The following is a 21791-nucleotide window of genomic DNA, read 5'->3' as shown; positions in this document are numbered from 1 at the left end:
GAATTAGTTTCATTAGGTGCATGAATAATGAGATGGAAAGAAGAAAGGATTTGTGTAGGAAAAGACAGGAAGACAGGAAGAAAAAAATTCTGGTAACTGTGTGTGTGTGTGTGTGTGTGTGTGTGTGTGTGTGTGTGTGTGTGTGTGTGTGTGTGTGTGCACTTTGCTGTAAGTTTCAGTGTCAAGAAATAAAATATTCCATCTTTGTTAACTCAGAGCCTCTTCATAATCATAAATATAATATCTGTCAAACTTACACACACACACACACACACACACACACACACACACACACACACACACACACACACAGAGCGAGAGAGAGCTCTTTGAGATCCTGTTCACACCCACTCCCTCCTTATCTATTTTTCACATTCACTTCCCCTGAAATGACAAACTTCCTCATCTACAGTATCTCTGAGGGACTCGCATTTCACTGACACAGCGAGCATGGAGACAGCTGTCTCACTGCTTCTGTCTCTCTCTCTCTCTTTCTCAGTAAATTACAAAGTGCCCTTTCTCTACTGTAAAACAATATGAGACTCACTGACACTCAGAGAGAGTGAGACAGGTAGCATTACAGAGATAGATAGATAGATAGATAGATAGATAGATAGATAGATAGATAGATAGATAGATAGATAGATAGATAGATAGATAGATAAGGATGGTATGTAGACAGACCCACAGTCAGACAGCTAGACAGACAGACAGTTAGGAAAACAGACAGGTAAGTAGGTATACAGACAGATACTCTAAACAGGCTGACGGAATGACTGGTAGGTAGACAGACAGGTACACGGACAGACAGGTAGAGGGACTGACAGGTACATGGACAGGCAGGTAGGTGGACAGACAGGTAGTTGGACAGACAGGTACGTGGACTGACATGTAGTTGGACAGACAGGTACGTGGACTGACAGGTAGTTAGACAGACAGGTACGTGGACAAACAGGTATGCGGAGTGACAGTTGGTGGACAGACAGGTATGTGGACTGACAGGTAGGTAGATAGACAGGTACGTGGATTGACAGACAGGTGGACTGACAGGTAGGTGGACTGACAGATTTGTAGGTAGACAGACATGGAGGTAGACTGGCAGACTGATAGGTAGATGGACAGATTGGTAAGTAGAAAAAATGTGATGCAGCACCTATATCACCTAAAAGTAATTGCACCCTCCCCTTACCCGCCAGCTTAATAATGGGTTGTGTCACCTTCAGCAGCAACAACCAACTGTAATCAAACACTTCTGATGACTGGAGATCAGACTCTCATCACTGTGGAAGAATTTTCTTTTAATTTGAGCCACAGTGGAGGGCTTTCGAGCGCAAATCGCTGGTGTAACCTCCTGCCACTGCATCTGAAAGTCAGGACTTTAACCAAGCAACACCAAAACCTTCCCTTTGTTCCTTTTGAGCCATTCAGAGGTGGACTTGTGCTTGTGCTTCAGATTATTGTGTTGCCTCAAAATTCAGCTGCAATTGAGTTTCTGATCATGAACTGGTGACCAGATATTCTCCTTCAGGATTTTCTGGTAGAGAGTAAAATGCATGATTTCATCCATTATGTCAATGGTCTGAAGCAGCCAAGCATCCCCACACCATCACACTACCACCACCATGTGTGACTCTCAGTCTGATGTTCTTATTGTAGAAAACTGTGGTCGCTTTACACCAGGTGGAACAGTTCCACTTTCAACTCATCCATCAACAGAACATGATCCCCAAAGTCTTCATAGCAATCAAGGTGTTCTTCTGGCCAATGTGAGATGAACTTTTATGTTTCTCTTTTTGGTTTTTGCCTCATACCTCTCCCATTGATCCCACTTTGCCCAGTTTCTTTCTAATGGTGGAATCCTGGACATGAGGTGAGCATGGTCTGCATTTCCGTAGATGTTCTTCTCGGTTCTATTGGGATTTCCCAAATGACTCCCTGATTGATGTGCTCTTGGAATTTTGGTCAGCCAGCTACTTCTGGGAAGATTTACCACTGTTCCAAGTTTTCTAAATTTGGAGATAATGGCTCTCGCTGTGCTTTGCTGTCTCAGAGGATTAGAACTGGCTCTGTAACCCTTTCCAGACTGATCTACGGTACAAGTTTCTCAATAACCTTCTCTCTCATCTCTTCTGGAATTTCGTTCTGTTGCCCTCAGTGCGCTGCCTGTCGAGACCTTTTAGCCTTTTTTACTTCAGCTGGCTGGAAAGGTTCGAGTTAAGACAGTCTGTCTGTCATAGATATCACTTCTCATGTCAATTCTACCCTAGTGTGTACACACACACACACACACACACACACACACACACACAGCAAATAGTGGTGGGTAAATGGTGCATTCCTCCACACATTCTTCCACACACACTGTGTTTTAGAATGAAATTGTCCTTACGGCACCAAAAACAATCCCACACACTGTAGGATAAACACACACCACATACAGGGACATGCTGTAATGAGGATAACACACACACACACACACACACACACACACACACACACACACACACACACACACACACACACAGAGAGAGAGGTGAACGTAAAATATCATGGTAAGCGTCATTAAAAGCCTTTCAGACAATATGGAGCTCATTAAGCAGTTCATTCATTCCGAGTTCCACTTTCCCACAATCCTCTCCTGCTGTGGCCACAGCACACCAACACACACACACACACACACACACACACACACACACACACACACACACACACACACACACACACGGCCAATTTGTCTGAGAGCTCTTTAAGAAACCACATATCCCCTGTCTGTGTGTGTGTGTGTGTGTGTGTGTGTGTGTGTGTGTGTGTGTGTGTGTGTGTGTGTGTGTGTGTCTGACACTGTCTGGATTCTGTTATCCTCATGTGTTATGAGAAAGAAAACACAAGCGAAGGAAAAATTAAGGAAAGAGTGGTGGGAGAAAGGAGAGACAGAAAATAGATAAAATGTAGAAAGGAGAAGAGAAGAAGAGAAAGTCTTTTCCTGTCTGCCTCTGTGTGTGTGTGTGTGTGTGTGTGTGTGTGTGTGTGTGTGTGTGTGTGTGTGTGTGTTCAATTCAATGTCGCAGGCGACTGGGAACATCAACAGTCAGAACTCATCAGCGAGTACACTCGTAGATTGCAACTCATAGACTCAGCCCCCCTACCCGTTATGTTCAAAGTACAAGCCATTCGAGAAATAGCCCTGTCCAAAATTCAACACCTTTTTGCAAATCTTCATCTCCCACAAAAAACCCTCACTGAACTCAATAACATAACTGTCCGAACTGTAAGACAATGGTTCGGGCTAAACACACACTCAACCAGGGACATACTTTTTCAGTCTAAAAGGAAGGGGGGGCTGGGAGTACCCAACATCGAATGGATCTACACCGCTTCCAGAACCAGCCACCTGCTCAACATGCTACACAGTGACGATCTACAGATCTGAGGAATGGCCCGGGCTTCATTATTTCAACACCTAAAGCGACGGAAGATTCCCGTTGCGCATGATGCCGACGCTCAATTTCTAGGATTCCAGGTGAAGAGCAACGGTAAACTGGATATTAGAGCAACCGGATTTGGTGTGAGGTCAGACTGGCTGGATCTAAATGATCTTTGCATCCGCACAGGAATACATCTGCGATGGGGCAAACTAGACGGCACAAAAATTACACCCGATGACAATATAATCACAGACCCACTCATCTACCCATGCGCAACTTATGCGCAAGGCGACGGTGAGCAAGAGCTGCCCGCGAAACATGCGCGGGCCTTCATCCTCCAAATGAAGCTGTCAGAGAGCGCACAGCACTGGGCCAGTCTAAAGCTGCAAGGGAAACTGGCGGGTTTAGCCTTTGCAGATCATGCGTTGTCACACTCTGTGCTCTCTAACTGCTCCGTTGGTGAGGAGATATTAATGTTTACCATCAAAGCCCGCCTCCAAGTCCTCCCAATGAAGTATAACTTGGCCACCTGGTATCCCCATAATCATGACCCACACTGCATCCTTCACTGTTCTACTAGGGAAAACGAAACAACTGCCCATATCTTTAATGGCTGTAGTTTTTATAAAGGACTCTACATTGTAAGACATGACCGACTGGTTGACCTGATCTCAGAGAGCATTAAAGACATTCTAGATGCAACTACAAATATGCATAAACACAGTGCGGTGCAGATCAACTGGTTTAATACAGAAAATCATGACAATGTTCAATTGGATAATCTCCCAAACACTCCAGATATTACCATCATTGATGAAACAAACAGAACAGTAACCATTGTTGAAATAGGCTGCTCTTTTGATTTATATATGGACACTTGTTTTAATGCCAAAATGTTGAAGTACCAGCCACTTCTTGAATCAATCATGGGTCTTGGGTATAACTGCAAATTAATTGTTCTTGTATTTGGGAGCCTTGGACATATACATAAACTGGTCATGCGAGGCTTGCAACTGTGTGGATTATGCAAAACAAGAGCAAAGAGACTGGCCAGATACTGTTCAATTTCTGCCATAATAGGAAGCTTGTCCATCTGGAGACGGAGATGTCATATTTATCCATAGAGACTACTGGACTTATTATTTTTATATGATCACACTTGCCAATCTGCAGAATATTTCCAATAATGTTTGGATTTGTAATCCTTCCCTGTGCGACGATCCAAATAAAAGTATTAAAATGTGTGTGTGTGTGTGTGTGTGGCGGGGGGGGTACCTGTTGGTGGGTGTGGAGAACACGGCGAGGATGACGTCTCTCCCCTGTAGCTGCAGGACGGAGCTGGTTGAGTGCAGCAGGTTGAAGTAGAAGTGCGAGTCCCCGGGGATGGAACAGTTGAGTCGAGCCTTGAGGAAAGACGTCCACTGTTTCTCTAACACGCGCTGAGACCCGCCCATGTCGCTCTTACACACACGTGCTACCCGTGATACCACCACCTAACACACACACACGTAAAAACTATTACACACTGTTGCAGTGGAGCGTGGTCGAGCGTCAGTCGTGGACAGAGACCAGGCAGGTTGAACCAGCAGGTAATGCGTGATGTTTCTCACCTGGGTCTAATCACTGGCAGTTCACGTGTGCGTCAGTGTGCTTTCATGACAGAGTTGCCAGGGACCAGAAAAACAGAGTTGACAAACCCAGTGCTCTGTGTGTGTGTATGCAGAATGAATTAAAAGTGCTGAAAATGCACCCCTGAGTCGTCACAAGTCTGCCTCCTGTTCCCTCACTTCCCCTGAACCATGAGAGTGTTACACTGGCCCCGAAGCCCAGAACTCAAGGATGGAGTGCAGTCATGAAGTCATTGCCCTTTGCTGAGATCATCAAGATCCTCACCTTCATCTACCAAACCCAACACCAAGCCCTTGTCGCACTGTGCATGGAGCAAAGGCAGCGCTTCCAGGTTTTTCTCCACGTCCAAGCAGATCTGTAGGTGCCCAGGTTCTAGCCTGGTCCAGCAGCAGATCGAGCGGCCACCACAACCCTACCACAGGTCAAACCCACCAAGACGGGTCAGCAGAATGACCCGGAAGCATTTGTAGAGCTTTCCAAGTGTGCTCCGTGCCATTCCTGTTACAGGAACCCAAGCATGCAGCCCAACAGCTCCCTCACACCAACCTGGACCTCAAGCAGGCTGTCTTGCAATGCACAGACCACACCATGGAACAGCATCGTCAGCTCTTGCATGCTGACAGCGATGATGTTATCAACCGAGTGATGTTGGAGCAGTTTGTCGCTCAGCTACCGGGAGTGTCCAGTGCCACTGGACACTCTCCTGGTAGCTGACTGGATCATGTGGAGTTATTGGGAACTGCACGATTGGAGAAGGTTGAGGTGGTCAAAAATCAAAGTCAAAGTCCTTCCTGTGCCAGGACATGGTCTTCCCAGGCAGTCTCCTGTCCCAGTACTAACCAGGCCCTTAAGGTGCTTTGGGCGGCGCCAATCTCCACTTCTATAGCCCTCGGCCTCTCGCCTATACAGCTAGGGTTACAGTGAGGAGCGTGTCCTCTGGTAACCGCGAGAGTTTGACTTCCCACTCGCATCTGTACTGCAGCATGCCTTGCCAGACGGCAGTAGGTACCATTTTTATGATGGTCTTTGGTATGACTCGACCACGAGTAGAACTTGCGATCTCCCAGTCGAGAGGCGGACATGCAAACCACTAGGCCAGCTCACGGTGTTGAGGTGTGTACATGGAGATATTTGTGTCTCTCCACTGGGGACCATCAGAATTAATTTCAGGGAAAAAAACACACCATGGAGGCGGCGGTTCGTCCTCGGTTCACCATCCACTAATTCTGAGGATAAACTGGTCAGGACGCCAGGTGATAGTGAAGTGCAGGTTTATGGACGGATCCTGTTGGAGGCAGGCACCAGCACGATAGTGGCTGGGAGGAGGTCTCAGGGACATCTGGATCAACTCCGTGTCAGAGGGGCATGGAGGGGGTGGAGGGACCCACCCCACCACTCTTTGCAGGAATGTCCCAGCTGGAGCAGTGGTACAATGAGATGATGAGACACGCTCTTGATCAAGTGAGAGGAATCGATTCTATACTCTTCTGTTAAAGATTATATCGAGTGATGCAGGACAAGAGACGACCCAATTGTTGGTTCTGAAGAATTGTAGGGAACTTCTGATCCATGTGGCTTAACGTAATCTCATGGTGGGGCATTTGGCGCAAGATCAAACCCCGAAGCGTCTCATGGTGCATTTTCATTGGCCGGTTACTCACGGCAATGTTCACAGGGGGTGTGGCATGTTGCCAATGTCAGTCTTTTTCCTTTCTTTCTTTCTTTCTTTCTTTCTTTCTTTCTTTCTTTCTTTTTTTCCTCATTATTTTTAATTCTTTCCTTTTGTCCCTGCATTTTGTTCTTTGTTTGCTTCCCTTTATTATTTCTTTCTAAATTTTTATTCCTCTCTTTCTTTCTCCCAAATATTCCTTCTTTTGCTCCAATTTTTATTCATTTCCTTTTATCTTTGTCCCATCTTTCTTTCTTTCTTTCTTTCTTTCTTTCTTTCTTTCTTTCTTTCTTTCTTTCTTTCTGTCTTTCTTTCTTTCTTTTCCTCATTCCCTTTTTATTTCTTTCCTTTCATCCCTGCATTCTGGTCCTTTTTTGCTTCCCTTTATTCTTTCTTTCTTTCTAAATTTGATCCCTCTCTTTCTTTCTCCTATTATTCCTTTCTTTTCCTATTTTCCCATTTTTATTCATTTCCTTTTATCCTTCTTTGTCCCATCTTACCTTTCTTTCTTTCTTTCTTTCTTTCTTTCTTTCTTTCTTTCTTTCTTTCTCACCTTCTCCAGGTAGTTGAACTCCATGGCCATCTCGCGGAAAAAGAAGTAGATGTGTTCTCTCCACTCCACAGCACTGACAAAATATGGCTCTGCAACACACACACACACACACACACACACACACACACACACACACACACACACACACACACACAGCGTTCTTTGAAGAGTCATTTATCAGAGTTGACGCTTCCTGGCTTTCCAAAAAGTGTTCCACCAGGAACCATTTACGACAGGAACCATGATGGTGTTGGTTCTATACAGGAAACATTCACAGGAAGAACATTTGGAGTTTGTTCTGCACACACAGTTAATACACACATTTAAAAATAAGGTTTCCTTCAAGGTTCCTTAAATAATTGAAGGTTCCGAGTTTCCAAAGTGGTTCTTTAAGTGTTCACTGGGCGTCGGGTTCTACAGGGTTCTACACAGAACCTTTACGGGAAAAAATATTGAGCAATAATTTGGAAAGCGTATGATTAAACAGATCTGTGGCAGCGGGGGCGTGGTCTAGCATCGGTCTGTGACAGGAGGGCGGAGTCGGGGAAGTTAAGTGGCAGAATCACGACACCTGTTGTTAATTGATGTGTTTGTGTGTCTTCCCAGTGACCGCGCCCTTCTTAAGGAGAGAGAGTGAGAGCAGAGGGGCTCTCTCCACAAGCAGACAGCTGATGTGTGTGCGTGTGTCTGCGTGTGTGTGTGCAGCTGGAAAGCTGAATAAAGAGAGTTTTTGTGAACTCAGTTCTGTCCTGCCGTCCTTCTGTGCTCCACCCATTTACACGAACTGCCACAGTGGTGCCGAAACCCGGGATGAGCACAGAAGACAACAGCCCCATGGAGTCCTCCACCTTCGCCGACCTGATCCACGCCCTCGCCACGGCCCAACAGAACCAGCACCAGGTGCTGCTCGCCCTCCGAAAGGAGCAAGAACAACGGTTCGAGGCCCTGGTGCTGGCGCAACAGGAAGATCGTTGGGCGTTCCGGCACCTCCTCGCGTCGGCGGGGTCCACCAACTCCACCGCCGCGGGCCCTTCCCCCCTCACCCTCACGAAGATGGGCCCGCAGGACGACCCCGAGGCATTCTTCATGCTCTTTGAGCAGGTAGCAGAGACCTCGGGGTGGCCGGTGGAACAGCGCGTGGCGTGCCTTCTCCCCCTGCTAACGGGAGAGGCGCAGCTGGCCGCGCTACAGCTCCCCGCCAACCGCCAGCTGGCCTACGCGGACCTTCGCCGGGCCGTCCTCCAGCGGGTGGGACGCACCCCGGAGCAACATCATCAGCATTTCCGCGCTCTGCGCTTGGAGGAAGTCGGCCGGCCGTTCGCGTTTGGCCAGCAACTCCGGGACGCCTGCTGGCAGTGGCTGAGGGCCGACAGCTGCGACGCCGAGGGACTCATCGACCAGGTGGTACTGGAACAGTTCGTTGCGCGTCTACCAGCGGGAACCGCAGAGTGGGTCCAGTGCCACCGCCCGGCGTCGCTGGATCAGGCAATCGAGCTGGCGGAGGATCATCTGGCGGCTGTCCCGACGGCAGGACAGCAGACAACCTCTTCTCTTCTCTCCTCTCTCTCTCTCTCTCTCCCCTCCTCCTGTGTCTTCTCCTCGCCCCATTCCCCCACCGTGGAGACGGGGGCCGGCGCCACCTCAGCCGGCCCGCCGCACCCGCGGTGCCCTTCCGTGTCTCCCTTCTGTGTCTGTCTCTCCCCCCCCTCAGGTGAGTGAGCCCCAGAGCACCAGCGCAGAGAGGAAGCCCGGGCCGGTTTGCTGGTGCTGCAGGGAACCGGGCCACCTCCAACAGCAGTGCTCGATAATGGAGGTGGGCGCGGTGGTTCGGATCCCCAACGCGCCAGGAGCCGCCCTCGATCGGGCCGGAGCGTATCGCATACCGGTGAATATCCAAGGGGCTACATATCAGGCGTTGGTGGATTCAGGCTGTAATCAGACCTCAATCCACCAAAACCTGGTGCAAGACGAGGCATTGGGGGGAGCACAATTGGTGAAGGTGTTATGTGTGCACGGGGATGTTCACAACTACCCTTTAGTGTCGGTCGACATTATTTTCAGAGGGGAAAAATTTATAGTGAAGGCGGCGGTTAATCCTCGCCTTACCCACTCTTTAATTTTGGGGACTGATTGGCCGGGATTTCGGGGTTTAATGACACACTTAGTCAAGAGTGGGTCCTGCCATTTGACAGGGGGAGGTCCCGGTGTCGCTTTGGCGGGAGCAGCTGTCACAGAGCCGTCTACGTCATCTCCGCGCCAGAGTGAGGAGCCGCCGGCTCCTCCTCTCTCTCTTGGGGAATCCCTCGCGGATTTCCCGTTAGAGCAATCGCGAGACGAGACTCTGCAGCATGCTTTTGACCAAGTGAGAGTAATCGATGGTCAAACGCTCCAGCCAAACGCCACCCCGTCCTTCCCCTACTTCGCGATTATGAAGGATAGATTATACCGAGTGACGCAGGACACTCAAACTAAAGAGCGAGTCACGCAGCTTTTAATTCCGAAGAGCCGCCGGGAATTGGTATTCCAGGCGGCTCACTTTAATCCCATGGCTGGACACTTAGGGCAGGATAAAACACTAGCCCGAATAATGGCCCGATTCTACTGGCCGGGGATTCGCGGCGATGTCCGTAGGTGGTGTACGGCATGCCGCGAATGCCAGTTAGTAAATCCAGCGGCCATTCCAAAAGCGCCTTTGCGCCCTCTACCGTTAATCGAGACCCCGTTCGAAAGAATTGGGATGGATCTCGTCGGGCCATTAGATCGGTCAACACGAGGGTACCGCTTTATATTAGTTCTGGTGGACTATGCAACGCGATACCCGGAAGCAGTGCCTCTTCGCAATATCTCAGCACGCAGTATTGCGGAGGCGCTCTTCCGCGTCATCTCCCGAGTTGGAATCCCGAAAGAGATTCTGACGGATCAAGGCACCTCGTTTATGTCACGAACACTGAATGAACTGTATGGGTTATTAGGTATTAAGCCGATCCGCACCAGCGTTTATCACCCACAAACGGACGGCTTAGTGGAACGGTTTAATCGCACCCTTAAAAACATAATTAAGAAATTTGTAAGTGAGGACGCGCGTAACTGGGATAAATGGCTCAAACCCTTGCTCTTTGCAGTGCGAGAGGTCCCCCAAGCCTCCACGGGGTTCTCCCCGTTTGAATTATTATATGGGCGTAAGCCGCGCGGCATTTTAGACGTGCTGCGAGAAAATTGGGAGGAGGGACCTTCACCAAGCAAAAATGAAATTCAATACGTTATTGACCTGCGTGCATAACTCCACACACTCACACAACTAACCCAGGAGAATTTGCGGCAGGCCCAAGAACGGCAAACCCGCCTGTACGACTTAGAGAGTTTGCACCGGGAGAGAAAGTACTCGTACTGTTGCCCACATCGAGCTCTAAATTAGTCGCCAAGTGGCAAGGGCCCTTTGAGGTCACACGGCGAGTCGGGGACGTCGACTATGAGGTGAAGCGAACGGACAGGGGTGGGGCGCTACAGATTTACCACCTCAACCTACTCAAACTCTGGAACGAGGAGGTCCCCGTGGCGTTGGTGTCGGTGGTTCCAGAGAAGGCGGAGCTGGGGCCGGAGGTTCAAAAAGGAACATTAGCATCACATCCCTCTCCAGTCCCCTGTGGAGACCACCTTTCCCCGACCCAACTCGCGGAGGCTGCCCAGTTGCAGACCGAGTTTTCGGACGTGTTCTCACCCCTGCCCGGCCGCACTAACCTCATAGAGCACCACATTGAGACGCCCCCGGGGGTGGTAGCGCGTAGCCGCCCTTACAGGTTACCCGAACACAAGAAAAAGGTGGTTCGGGAAGAACTCGAGGCCATGCTCGAAATGGGCATCGTCGAGGAGTCCCACAGTGACTGGAGTAGCCCGGTGGTCTTGGTACCCAAGGCCGACGGGTCGGTCCGGTTCTGCGTGGACTATAGAAAAGTCAACGCGGTGTCTAAATTCGATGCGTACCCAATGCCTCGTATTGATGAGTTGCTCGATCGGCTAGGCACGGTTCGTTTTTACTCGACACTGGATTTAACAAAGGGTTATTGGCAGATCCCCTTGACTCCATTATCCCGGGAAAAAACGGCCTTTTCCACACCGTTCGGCTTACACCAATTTGTCACACTTCCTTTTGGGCTGTTTGGGGCGCCTGCTACGTTTCAGCGGCTGATGGACAGGGTCCTCCGCCCCCACGCCACCTATGCGGCCGCGTACTTGGATGATATCATTATTTATAGTAATGACTGGCCGCGGCACCTACAACACCTGAGGGCCGTCCTTAGGTCGCTGAGGTGGGCGGGTCTCACGGCCAACCCGAAGAAGTGTGCGATTGGGCGGGTGGAAGTACGGTATCTGGGCTTCCACTTGGGCAACGGGCAGGTGCGTCCCCAAATTAACAAGACTGCAGCGATTGCGGCCTGCCCGAGGCCCAAGACCAAAAAGGGGGTGAGACAGTTCCTGGGGCTGGCTGGCTATTATCGTAGGTTTATACCTAATTATTCGGACGTCACCAGCCCGCTGACTGATCTGACTAAAAAGGGGGCACCAGATCCGGTCCAGTGGACGGAGCAATGCCAGCGGGCTTTTTCTAAGGTTAAGGCTGCACTGTGTGGGGGGCCACTTTTACACTCCCCTGACTTTTCTCTCCCCTTTATGTTGCAGACGGATGCATCGGACAGAGGGCTGGGGGCCGTTTTGTCCCAGCAGGTGGAGGGGGAGGATCGCCCGGTCTTGTACATTAGCCGCAAGCTGTCGGTGCGTGAGGGGCGCTACAGTACCATCGAGAAGGAGTGCCTGGCGATCAAGTGGGCGGTCCTTGCCCTCCGGTACTACCTGCTGGGGCGCCCTTTCACCCTCTGTTCGGACCACGTGCCCCTCCAGTGGCTCCACTGCATGAAGGATGCCAATGCGCGGATCACCCGTTGGTATCTGGCACTCCAACCCTTTAACTTCAAGGTGATCCACAGGCCGGGGGCGCAGATGGTCGTGGTGGACTTCCTCTCCCGTTGGGGGGGGGGGGAGTCGGCTGTGGGCCGGACGGCTGCCCGGCCTGAGTCGGGCGGTGGGGGTATGTGGCAGCGGGGGCGTGGACTAGCATCGGTCTGTGACAGGAGGGCGGAGTCGGGGAAGTTAAGTGGCAGAATCACGACACCTGTTGTTAATTGATGTGTTTGTGTGTGTCTTCCCAGTGACCGCGCCCTTCTTAAGGAGAGAGAGTGAGAGCAGAGGGGCTCTCTCCACAAGCAGACAGCTGATGTGTGTGCGTGTGTCTGCGTGTGTGTGCAGCTGGAAAGCTGAATAAAGAGAGTTTTTGTGAACTCAGTTCTGTCCTGCCGTCCTTCTGTGCTCCACCCATTTACACAAACTGCCACAGGATCCTTTTAACATTAATAAACACACACACACACACACACACACACACACACACACACACACACACCTCTGAACCATTTGGAGTCGTGTTTGACGGTGCGCAGTGTCGGCGTGTCGCCTAAACTCCTGTAGATCACGGCGTCAATCGCCAAGAAATCAGTCACCGTCGCAGTGAAGAGGCTTTCACCTACACACACACACACACACACACACACACACACGCGCATTACTCTTACCTTGAAGTACAAGTTTAGCGACACACATCACACACTCCTTTCTTTCACTCCTCTCCTGCCACCTTCTTTCCATTCCTTTCATCTTTTCTTCTTCTTTCCTTTCTTCCCCTCCCTCTTTTCCTTCCTCTTTTTAACTTCTTTTTCTCCTCCTCTCCTCATTTGATTCCTTTCTTTTGATTTCTTCTCTACTCCTCTCATCTATTTATTTTCTTTTCTCTCTTTTTCTCTCCTCCTCTCCTTTTCATCACCCTCTTTTTTTCTCTTCTCTTTTTGTCTTTCAGTTGATACTGGCTCATCCTCCTCTTTCTCTCCCTGCTGCTCTTCATTCCTTGCTGTAACTTTTCATTTTTTCATGTCTTATTCCCTCTTTTTCATCTTTCCCCCACATCTATTTCTTCATTTCTCATCTTTTTTCATTCTCTCTCTCCTTTCCTCCCTCCAGCTTTGTTTCATTCCTGAATGTCTTTCCTCCCTCACTCCTCTCCTTTTCATCTTCTTTCTTCCCCGTCTCATTTTCTCTTCTTTTTTCTTTCCATTTTTACTGACTGCTCCTCTTCTTTCTCTTTTCTTTTTTCCTTTCTCCCTCCACTTCTCTTCTGTCTGTTCCTTTTCTTTATTTCCTTCTTTCTTCTTTTCTGTATTTTTTCTATTTCTTACTTTTCTCATTTTTTCTCCTCTTTTAAATAAAACATTTTTCTCTTTCTGTCCTGTATTTTAGTTTTTATCCCTTTTCCCCCCAAAAGTCATTTATTCTCCTTTCATTTTCTCTGCATTTTCTTCTCTTTTCTCTCCTTTCATTTTCATCCTCATCCTCATCATTCTCTCTCCCTTACATTCCGTCTGTCTGTCTGTCTGTCTGTCTGTCTGTCTGTCTGTCTCTCTCTCTGTCTATCTATCTGTCTGTCTCTCTCTGTCTGTCTCTCCTTTATACTCTGTCTCTCTCTCCTTTACTGTCTCCCTCTGTCTATCTATCTGTCTGTCTCTCTCCTTTACACTCTCTCTCTGTCTATCTGTCTGTCTGTCTCTCCTTTACACTCTCTCTCACTGTCTCTCTCTCTCTCCTTTACTCTCTGTCTATCTGTCTGTCTGTCTCTCTCTCCTTTACACTCTCTCTGTCTATCTGTCTGTCTTTCTCTCTCCTTTACACTCTCTCACTGTCTATCTGTCTCTCTCTCCTTTACACTCTCTCGTTGTCTGTCTGTCTCTCTTTCTCTCGCTGTCTCTCTCTCTCTCCTTTTCACACTTTCTCTGTCTCTCTCTCTCCTTTACACTCTCTCTGTCTATCTGTCTGTCTGTCTCTCCTTTACACTCTCTCACTGTCTCTCTCTTTCTCCTTTACTCTCTGTCTATCTGTCTGTCTGTCTCTCTCTCCTTTACACTCTCTCTGTCTATCTGTCTGTCTTTCTCTCTCCTTTACACTCTCACTGTCTCTCTCTCCTTTACTCTCTGTCTGTTTGTCTCTCTCTCCTTTACACTCTCTCGCTGTCTATCTGTCTCTCTCTCCTTTACACTCTCTCGTTGTCTGTCTGTCTCGCTGTCTCTCTCTCTCCTTTACACACTCTCTGTCTGTCCATCTGCCTCTCTCTCTCCTTTACACTCTCTCTTGCTGACTATCTGTCTGTCTTTCTCCTTTACACTCTGTCTGTCTGTCTTTCTCTCTCTCCTTTACACATTCTCTGTCCATCTGCCTCTTTCTCCTTTACACTCTCTCAGTGACTATCTGTCTTTCTCCTTTACACTCTCTCTCCATCTCTGTCTGTCTCTCTCTCTCCTTTATACTCTCTGTCTATTTATCTGTCTGTCTGTCTCTCTTTTACACACTCTCTCTCCATCCATCTGCCTCTCTCTCTCCTTTACACTCTCTCTTGCTGACTGTCTGTCTGTCTGTCTGTCTGTCTGTCTCTCGCTTCTGCTTGCTTGAGCACAAAACTAAAAAAGCAGAAACTCAAGACTGTGATGCTCAAAGTATTCAAACTGCTGCGCGCGCGCGCACACACACACACACACACACACACACACACACACACACACACACGCTGTGATAATGTATGGGTTTAATATACTCCTACTGTTCATAAAATAATACGTCCTTAACATATTACATCATATTTCATTTATTTATAGTCTGTCAGGATCTGTGTGTGTGTGTGTGTGTGTGTGTGTGTGTGTGTGTGTGTGTGTGTGTGTGTGTGATTTCCTTTTTTCCTCCTCTTCTTTTCAATTCTTCCTTCCTTTATTTTCATCTTTTATTTTACGTTCATTTCCTCATCTTTCTCCTCGTCCTCTTCTCTTCTTCTTTCCTTTTCCTCTCTTCCTTCCCCTCATCTCCCCTCTTCTCTTCTTCCTTCCCTCTTTTCTTATTCCTCTCTTTCTGTTCCTTTTGTTTTTTCCTCTTATTGTTCCCCTTTTTCTCTCCTCTCCATTTCATTGTTCATCTTTTCTTTTCTTTCTTCTACACTCCTCTCATCTATTTCTTTTTTCTCTCCTCTTGTCTTCTTTTTCATCTTCTTTCTCATATAAAGTACTGTGCAAAAGTCTTGGCCCCCTGATTTTTTTCATACAAACTTTGTTATAGATTTCTATTTAATGACTTCTACATTACAAAAACATCTTAGAGTCCAAACGCTTTTTTCCACCACAAAATTAAACGCTACAGAAAAAAGTTTATAAATGTCTGAGCAGCATATTCCATAAGAGAGCACTTTTCAGATTAAAAAAGAAAACATAATGAAGGCTGCTGGGTTTTGGTGCAAAATGAAGAAGCGAGTGTGACAGTCAAAGTGTCCAGAAGAACTGTGGCTGGTTCTGGAAGATGCTCAGTAAAACCTACAGCTCATTTCCGCATAAAACTGCACTCACTGGACCTGAGACGGAGATTTTTGGGGTTTTTAAAGCAAAGGGTCGTCTCACACCAAATACTGACTTTGTTTCATTTATTATGGCTCACTGATTACTGTTTATAGTATTTTTTTTAATGTTCAAACATTTCATTTCATTATTTTTAAGCCATTTTTGGTCGACAGCATTTCTTTACATGAGCGCAAGACTTTTGCACAGGAGTGTATTTCTCTTTCCCCTCTTCCTATTATTATTATTATTATTATTATTATTATTATTATTATTTACCTGCGAACAGAGCGACGTTGGCATGTTTGGGGTCGTAGGGACATCGTGCCATACCACTGACTGTCTCACCCACCATCTCCAGAGTGTCTGCCTGCACACACACACACACAGGACGATGTATTATTACTGAGATGTCACAGTGAGATTCTTCTTCTGTGTGTGACGATGAACAGAGACTGAACACACACTCCATCCTGATTTAGAATGAGGACAGAGAGAGCGAGACACAGACAGACAGTTAGACAGACAGAAAGAGAGAGACAGGCAGACAGACACAGACAGAGAGAGAGACAGGCAGACAGACAGACAGACAGAGAGAGAGACAGGCAGACAGACAGACAGGCAGGCAGACAGAGAGAGACAGACAGACAGAAGTGTGAGAGACAGACAGACAGAGAGAAAAGTGACAGACAGACAGGCAGGCAGAGAGAGAGACAGGCAGACAGACAGGCAGAGAGGGAAAGAGACAGACAGACAGACAGACAGACAGACAGACAGGCAGACAGACAGAGAGAGAGAGGCAGACAGATAGACAGACAGACAGGCAGAGAGAGAGACAGGCAGAGAGGGAGACAGACAGACAGACAAAGAGACAGGCAGACAGACAGAGAGAGAGACAGGCAGGCAGACAGACAGGCAGGCAGATATAGAGAGAGAGACAGACAGACAGAGAGAGAGACAGACAGAGAGAAAAGTGAGAGACAGAGACAGGCAGGCAGACAGACAGAGAGAGAGAAAGAGACAGATAGAGAGAGAGAGAGGCAGAGAGAGAGAGAGAGAGAGACAGAGGGGAGAGAGAGAGAAAAGTGAAGAGAGATGTACTGTTTCATTACCAGAGAGCAATGACTGTGTGTGTGTGTGTGTGTGTGTGTGTGTGTGTGTGTGTGTGTGTGTGTGTGTGTCAGCTGCAAGTAAATAAGGCATTTAGATGTTTGTGTGTGAGACAGCATGTGTCAGCTCAGTTGTGTGTGTGTGTGTGTAAAGACAGAGGGAGAGTGTGAGTGTGCTGCGTGAGCAGTGGATTAATATTTACACTAATGTTTAATACATCTCTGGGTCAGGTTTCGTCTCTGTCACTGTGTGTGTGTGTGTGTGTGTGTGTAGCAGCAGGGGATGATGGGATTCGGTGGCACTCTTGTGTGTAGAAGATGAAAGTCGGCGCAGTGGGAGACACTGTGAGCAATCGCACGATTTATTTATGAGACTGTAGCTTTCTGGAGACACACACACACACACACACACTCACTGTGTAGTTGGCGCACAGTGGGTTGAAGGCGTTGGTGCCGCAGATGAACAGACCGCCTCGTCGACTCAGCAGGACTTTGATGTAGTTACGACATTCATCCTGAAAAAAAAAACACAACAAAAACAACACTGATGATGATGTCATGATGATGTCACTCTACACACAGTCAGATTTCAGTTTTCATATTGTTTGCAATTGTTTTGTTTTCCCCCCATCATCCACCAGACATTGTGTACATCACTGACGTTAGCTTGTTTATGTCTTGTTTAGCTCATTGCTAGCTGCGTCACATGACAGTTTTAACCTTTAGATTAATTGGAGACGCGTCTCGTTCCGAAAGCAGCGATGTTTCCCAGCGAGCGCGCTGATTCAGCGCTAATTATCGTGCTAGCAAACAGATTGACACAGAAGCACAAAATGTTGTATGATGTGGCGAATCATTTTTGCGTTACATCGAGATACGATGCAAGTTGATTCATCCTCGACATTCCAAATGGCTCTGCTCTGCTCATTTGCATAAAGAATCGCCCCGAAATTGCCATATATGGTAAACAACATCCCTGTGTACGCTATATGCTCTCACAGCTGATAAATGAGACCCCTGGAGAAACTAGCCTCTGCACTATACTGACTTTAGCGCCCCCTTGCTGCAGTGCTGAGAGAAAGAGTGTAAAGGACAGCGAGAGAGAGCGAGAGAGAGAGGGACAGACAGAGTGTAAAGGAGAGAGAGTGTGTGTAAAGGAGAGAGAGAGAAACAGAGAGAGACAGTGTAAAGGAGAGAGAGTGAGAAAGTGTAAATTAGAGAGAGTAATTCAAACCAACTTCTGTCTAAAATCTAACGCTCGTTCATTCAGCACAAAACACATTTCACACCTAATTATTCAACTGTAAGTATATCATACAGAGAGAGAGAAAGAGAGAGAGAGGGAGAAGGACAGAGAGAGTGAGAGGGAGAGAGAGAGAGAGATGGAGAGAAAGCGCGAGGGACAGAGAGTGAGAGAGGGCGAGAGAGAGAGCGAGGGACAGAAAGAGAGAGTGAGAGAGAGGGAGGGAGAGAGGGAGAGAGAGGGAAGGAGAGAGAGAGAGATGGAGAGAGAGCATGAGGGACAGAGATGAGAGGGAGAGAGAGAGCGAGGGACAGAGAGTGTGTGAGAGAACACGAGGGACAGAGAGAGAGAGAGGGAGATGGAGGGAGAGAGAGGGAGAGAGAGAGCGAGGGACAGAGAGAGAGAGAGTGTGAGGGACAGAGACAGAAAAAAGGGAGGGAGAGAGAGGGAGAGAGAGGGAGTGAGAGGGACAGAGAGAGAGAGGGAGGGAGGGAGAGCGAGCGTGAGAGAGAGGGAAGGAGAAGGACAGAGAGAGAGAGAGAGAGTGAGAGAGAGCGAGAGTGAGAGAGAGGGAAGGAGAAGGACAGAGAGAGAGAGTGAGAGAGAGGGAAGGAGAGAGAGCGCGAGGGACAGAGATGAGAGAGGGAGAGACCGAGGGACAGAGAGTGTGTGAGAGAACACAAGGGATGGAGGGAGAGAGAGGGAGAGAGAGAGAGAGGGACAGAGAGAGAGTGTGAGGGACAGAGCCAGAAAAAAGGGAGGGAGAGAGAGGGAGAGAGAGAGGGGGAGAGAGAGAGGGAGAGAGAGAGAGTGAGGGACAGAGAGAGAGTGTGTGAGAGAGCACGAGGGACAGAAAGAGAGAGTGAGGGAGATGGAGGGAGAGAGAGAGAGCGAGGGACAGAGAGAGAGTGTGAGGGACAGAGAGAGAAAGAAAGGGAGGGAGAGAGACGGAGGGGGGAGAGAGAGAGGGAGGGAGGGAGAGAACAAGGGACAGAGAGAGAGTGTGAGGGACAGAGAGATAAAGAGAGGGAGGGAGAGAGAGGGAGAGAGAGGGACAGAGAGAGAGAGGGAGGGAGGGAGAGGGAGAGAGAGGGAAGGAGAAGGACAGAGAGAGAGAGAGGGAGAGAGAGAGCGAGAGGGAGAGAGAGGGAAGGAGAAGGACAGAGAGAGAGAGAGCGAGAGAGAGGGAAGGAGAAGGACAGAGAGAGAGAGAGAGAGAGGGAAGGAGAAGGACAGAGAGAGAGAGTGAGAGAGGGAAGGAGAAGGACAGAGAGAGAGAGAGAGCGCGAGTGAGAGAGAGGGAAGGAGAAGGACAGAGAGAGAGAGAGAGCGAGAGTGAGAGAGAGGGAAAGAGAAGGACAGAGAGAGAGAGAGAGAGAGAGAGAGTAGGGGCGGTGAGAGATCAGTATTCCAAGCACACACATGGCCCCGTGTGTGTGTGTGTGTGTGTGTGTGTGTGTGTGTGTGTGTGTGTGTGTGTTTTAACAGGATTCCATTACTCTGCCCTATAAAGTTAAGTGATCGTTGTGTTTCCACTGACCATAAATCTCTGCTTTAATAGAGTCTTCCACTTCACACACTCTACACACACATTACACACAAGGCACTTCAGGAGCTGCTCTATACACACTACCAGTCAAAGTCTGGACACACCTTCTAATTAAATATTTATTCTTAATGATTTTTACGAATTAAAAACCACTTTTTAAAGTCATCTTAAAGTAATGATGGACGTCGTTTCTCTTTACTGAGTTGCTTGGTTTTTGATATAACACTGTATGGATTATTATAGTCGTGGTGTGGAATGGTGCTGTTTAATTACAGTATAGTATTGTTGTTATTTACTATTTACTGTTTGATGATTTCAAACGCATTAAGAAGGTAAGAAACTCGTCCACTAATTACCTTTTGACGAGCCACAGCTGTTAAATGAAAGTATTCCAGGTGACGACCTCATGAAGCTGGTTAAGAGAACGCTGATAATGTTCAAAGCATCATCAAGATAAACACTGGATACTTTATTTTAGAATCTAAAATATCAAACATATTGATTTTTAACACTTTTTTTCTTTACCACATCCTTACAGACGTTCCAGATGTTATTTCGTCGTTCTGATTCTTCAGTTTTGTTCTACACTGTAGAAAATACTCACAAGACCTACTTTGAAAACCTGAGAATGAGTAGAGTGGGGTGTATAAACTTTTGACTGGTCCTGTTTGCATATGTACAGATTGAAGGACAGACAGAACAGAGATAAATACTTCACCTTTTTTTCCCACATCCTGCTTTTTATCCATTTATAGTTACAGTGGTTGTTATAGTAACAGTAAATACGGAGTGATTTGGAGGCGGTGTGTGAAGAGAAAAACTCGACCTGCACCACAATTAAAGATCAAGGCTCCGTTTCAGAAACGATTCATTCTGTTATTCTGTGCTGGTACAGTGTAAGGTAGGTGTGTGTGTGTGTGTGTGTGTGTGTGTGTGTGTGTGTGTGTGTGTTAAATATCACAGTCACCTCTCACTGCTTGTGTTAAAGCGCTGAATTATTTATGCTTTAAATCACAGATGAATTACCTCACACCTGTGTGTGTGTGTGTGTGTGTGTGTGTGTGTGTGTGTGTGTGTGTGTGTGTGTGTGTGAGAGAGAGAGAGTGTGTGTCACAGAAAGAGTGAGGTACCGGTATGGCTCATGTACCTGTCAGTGTCAGTGAAGGAGGTGTGGCCTCTGTGTTTGTCTAGTTTAAATTAGCTCTTGTTAACTGTATGTGTGTGTGTGTGTGTGTGTGTGTGTGTGTGTGTGTGTGTGTGTGTGTGTGTGTGTGTGTGTGACAGAGAGAGAGAGAGAGCGAGAGAGCACCTCATTACTGGAAAACAATCTGGCTAAAGTGCAATCAAACATGGCAATTAAAATTCCTTTATTCAGACTCAAGTATCTCCTGGCTAAGAACAAATATGGTGTGTGTGTGTGTGTGTGTGTGTGTGTGTGTGTGTGTGTGTGTGTGTGTGTATGTGTGTGTGTGTGTGTGTGTAGAGTTTCCTGTACAATCACAGCTCGGTGCGTCTGTCTCTCGACTCGGCCATGCAGAAACATTTAATTACTGAAAGCTAATTACGCCAACAGCAAAGTGTCCAAATACACGGGAAACTAGGAAGTGTGTGTGTGTGTGTGTGTGTGTATATTCCATAAGTGCACTGTTATCACTGTGTGCTATAGTAATGTATAGATGTACTGTGTGTGTCACTGTATTTCTGTATAAAAAGTTAATTTGTGAATTATAACATGCATCACTCTGCAATTTACATTTATATAAAGTATAGTGTGTGTGTGTGTGTGTGTGTGTGTGTGTGTGTGTGTGTGTGTGTGTGTGTGTGTGTGCGTGTGTGTGATTGCATTATACATTAACATTAACTCTATGCAGGGACAATTATCTCTCTCATAATAATAATAATAATAAGAAGAAGAAGAAGAATAGTTCCAAGAGGATCATGGTTTTACACACTCAGGAAAGTCTCTTGGAGTCGTTTCTACACAACTGAAGATCTCAAGATGTTCAGTTCAAAAAAAAAATTGTACATAAGAACAGCTTATTGGGAGATAACTGACCCAAACTGTCAGGAACCCAGGAGCCACCAAGGCACAGACCTGCTCTGAACTGGAAGCTGCTGGAACTCTGTCTACAGTCAGGTGAGT

At 47.5% G+C, this 21791-nt stretch overlaps 1 protein-coding gene across 7 annotated transcripts in view; it reads right to left on the bottom strand.

The window, feature by feature from the left end:
* sema6bb (sema domain, transmembrane domain (TM), and cytoplasmic domain, (semaphorin) 6Bb) overlaps positions 1–21791 on the bottom strand; it is a 247084-nt gene that overhangs the window by 105642 nt on the left and 119651 nt on the right. For all 7 annotated transcript variants that reach the window (XM_060932577.1, XM_060932570.1, XM_060932572.1 and 4 more), the window contains 5 exons: positions 17273–17371; positions 16027–16117; positions 12732–12851; positions 7277–7365; positions 4701–4918 (listed from right to left, as the gene is read on the bottom strand). In XM_060932577.1, the coding sequence (XP_060788560.1) occupies positions 4701–4918; positions 7277–7365; positions 12732–12851; positions 16027–16117; positions 17273–17371 (617 nt within the window). The remainder of the gene's footprint in view (positions 1–4700; positions 4919–7276; positions 7366–12731; positions 12852–16026; positions 16118–17272; positions 17372–21791) is intronic.

This window comes from Neoarius graeffei, chromosome 10 (assembly GCF_027579695.1).
Source record: "Neoarius graeffei isolate fNeoGra1 chromosome 10, fNeoGra1.pri, whole genome shotgun sequence".
NCBI classification, from domain to species: Eukaryota; Metazoa; Chordata; class Actinopteri; order Siluriformes; family Ariidae; genus Neoarius; species Neoarius graeffei.
The sequence above is the reverse complement of the archived record's forward strand: the minus strand, read 5'-3'. Positions and strand labels throughout refer to the sequence as shown.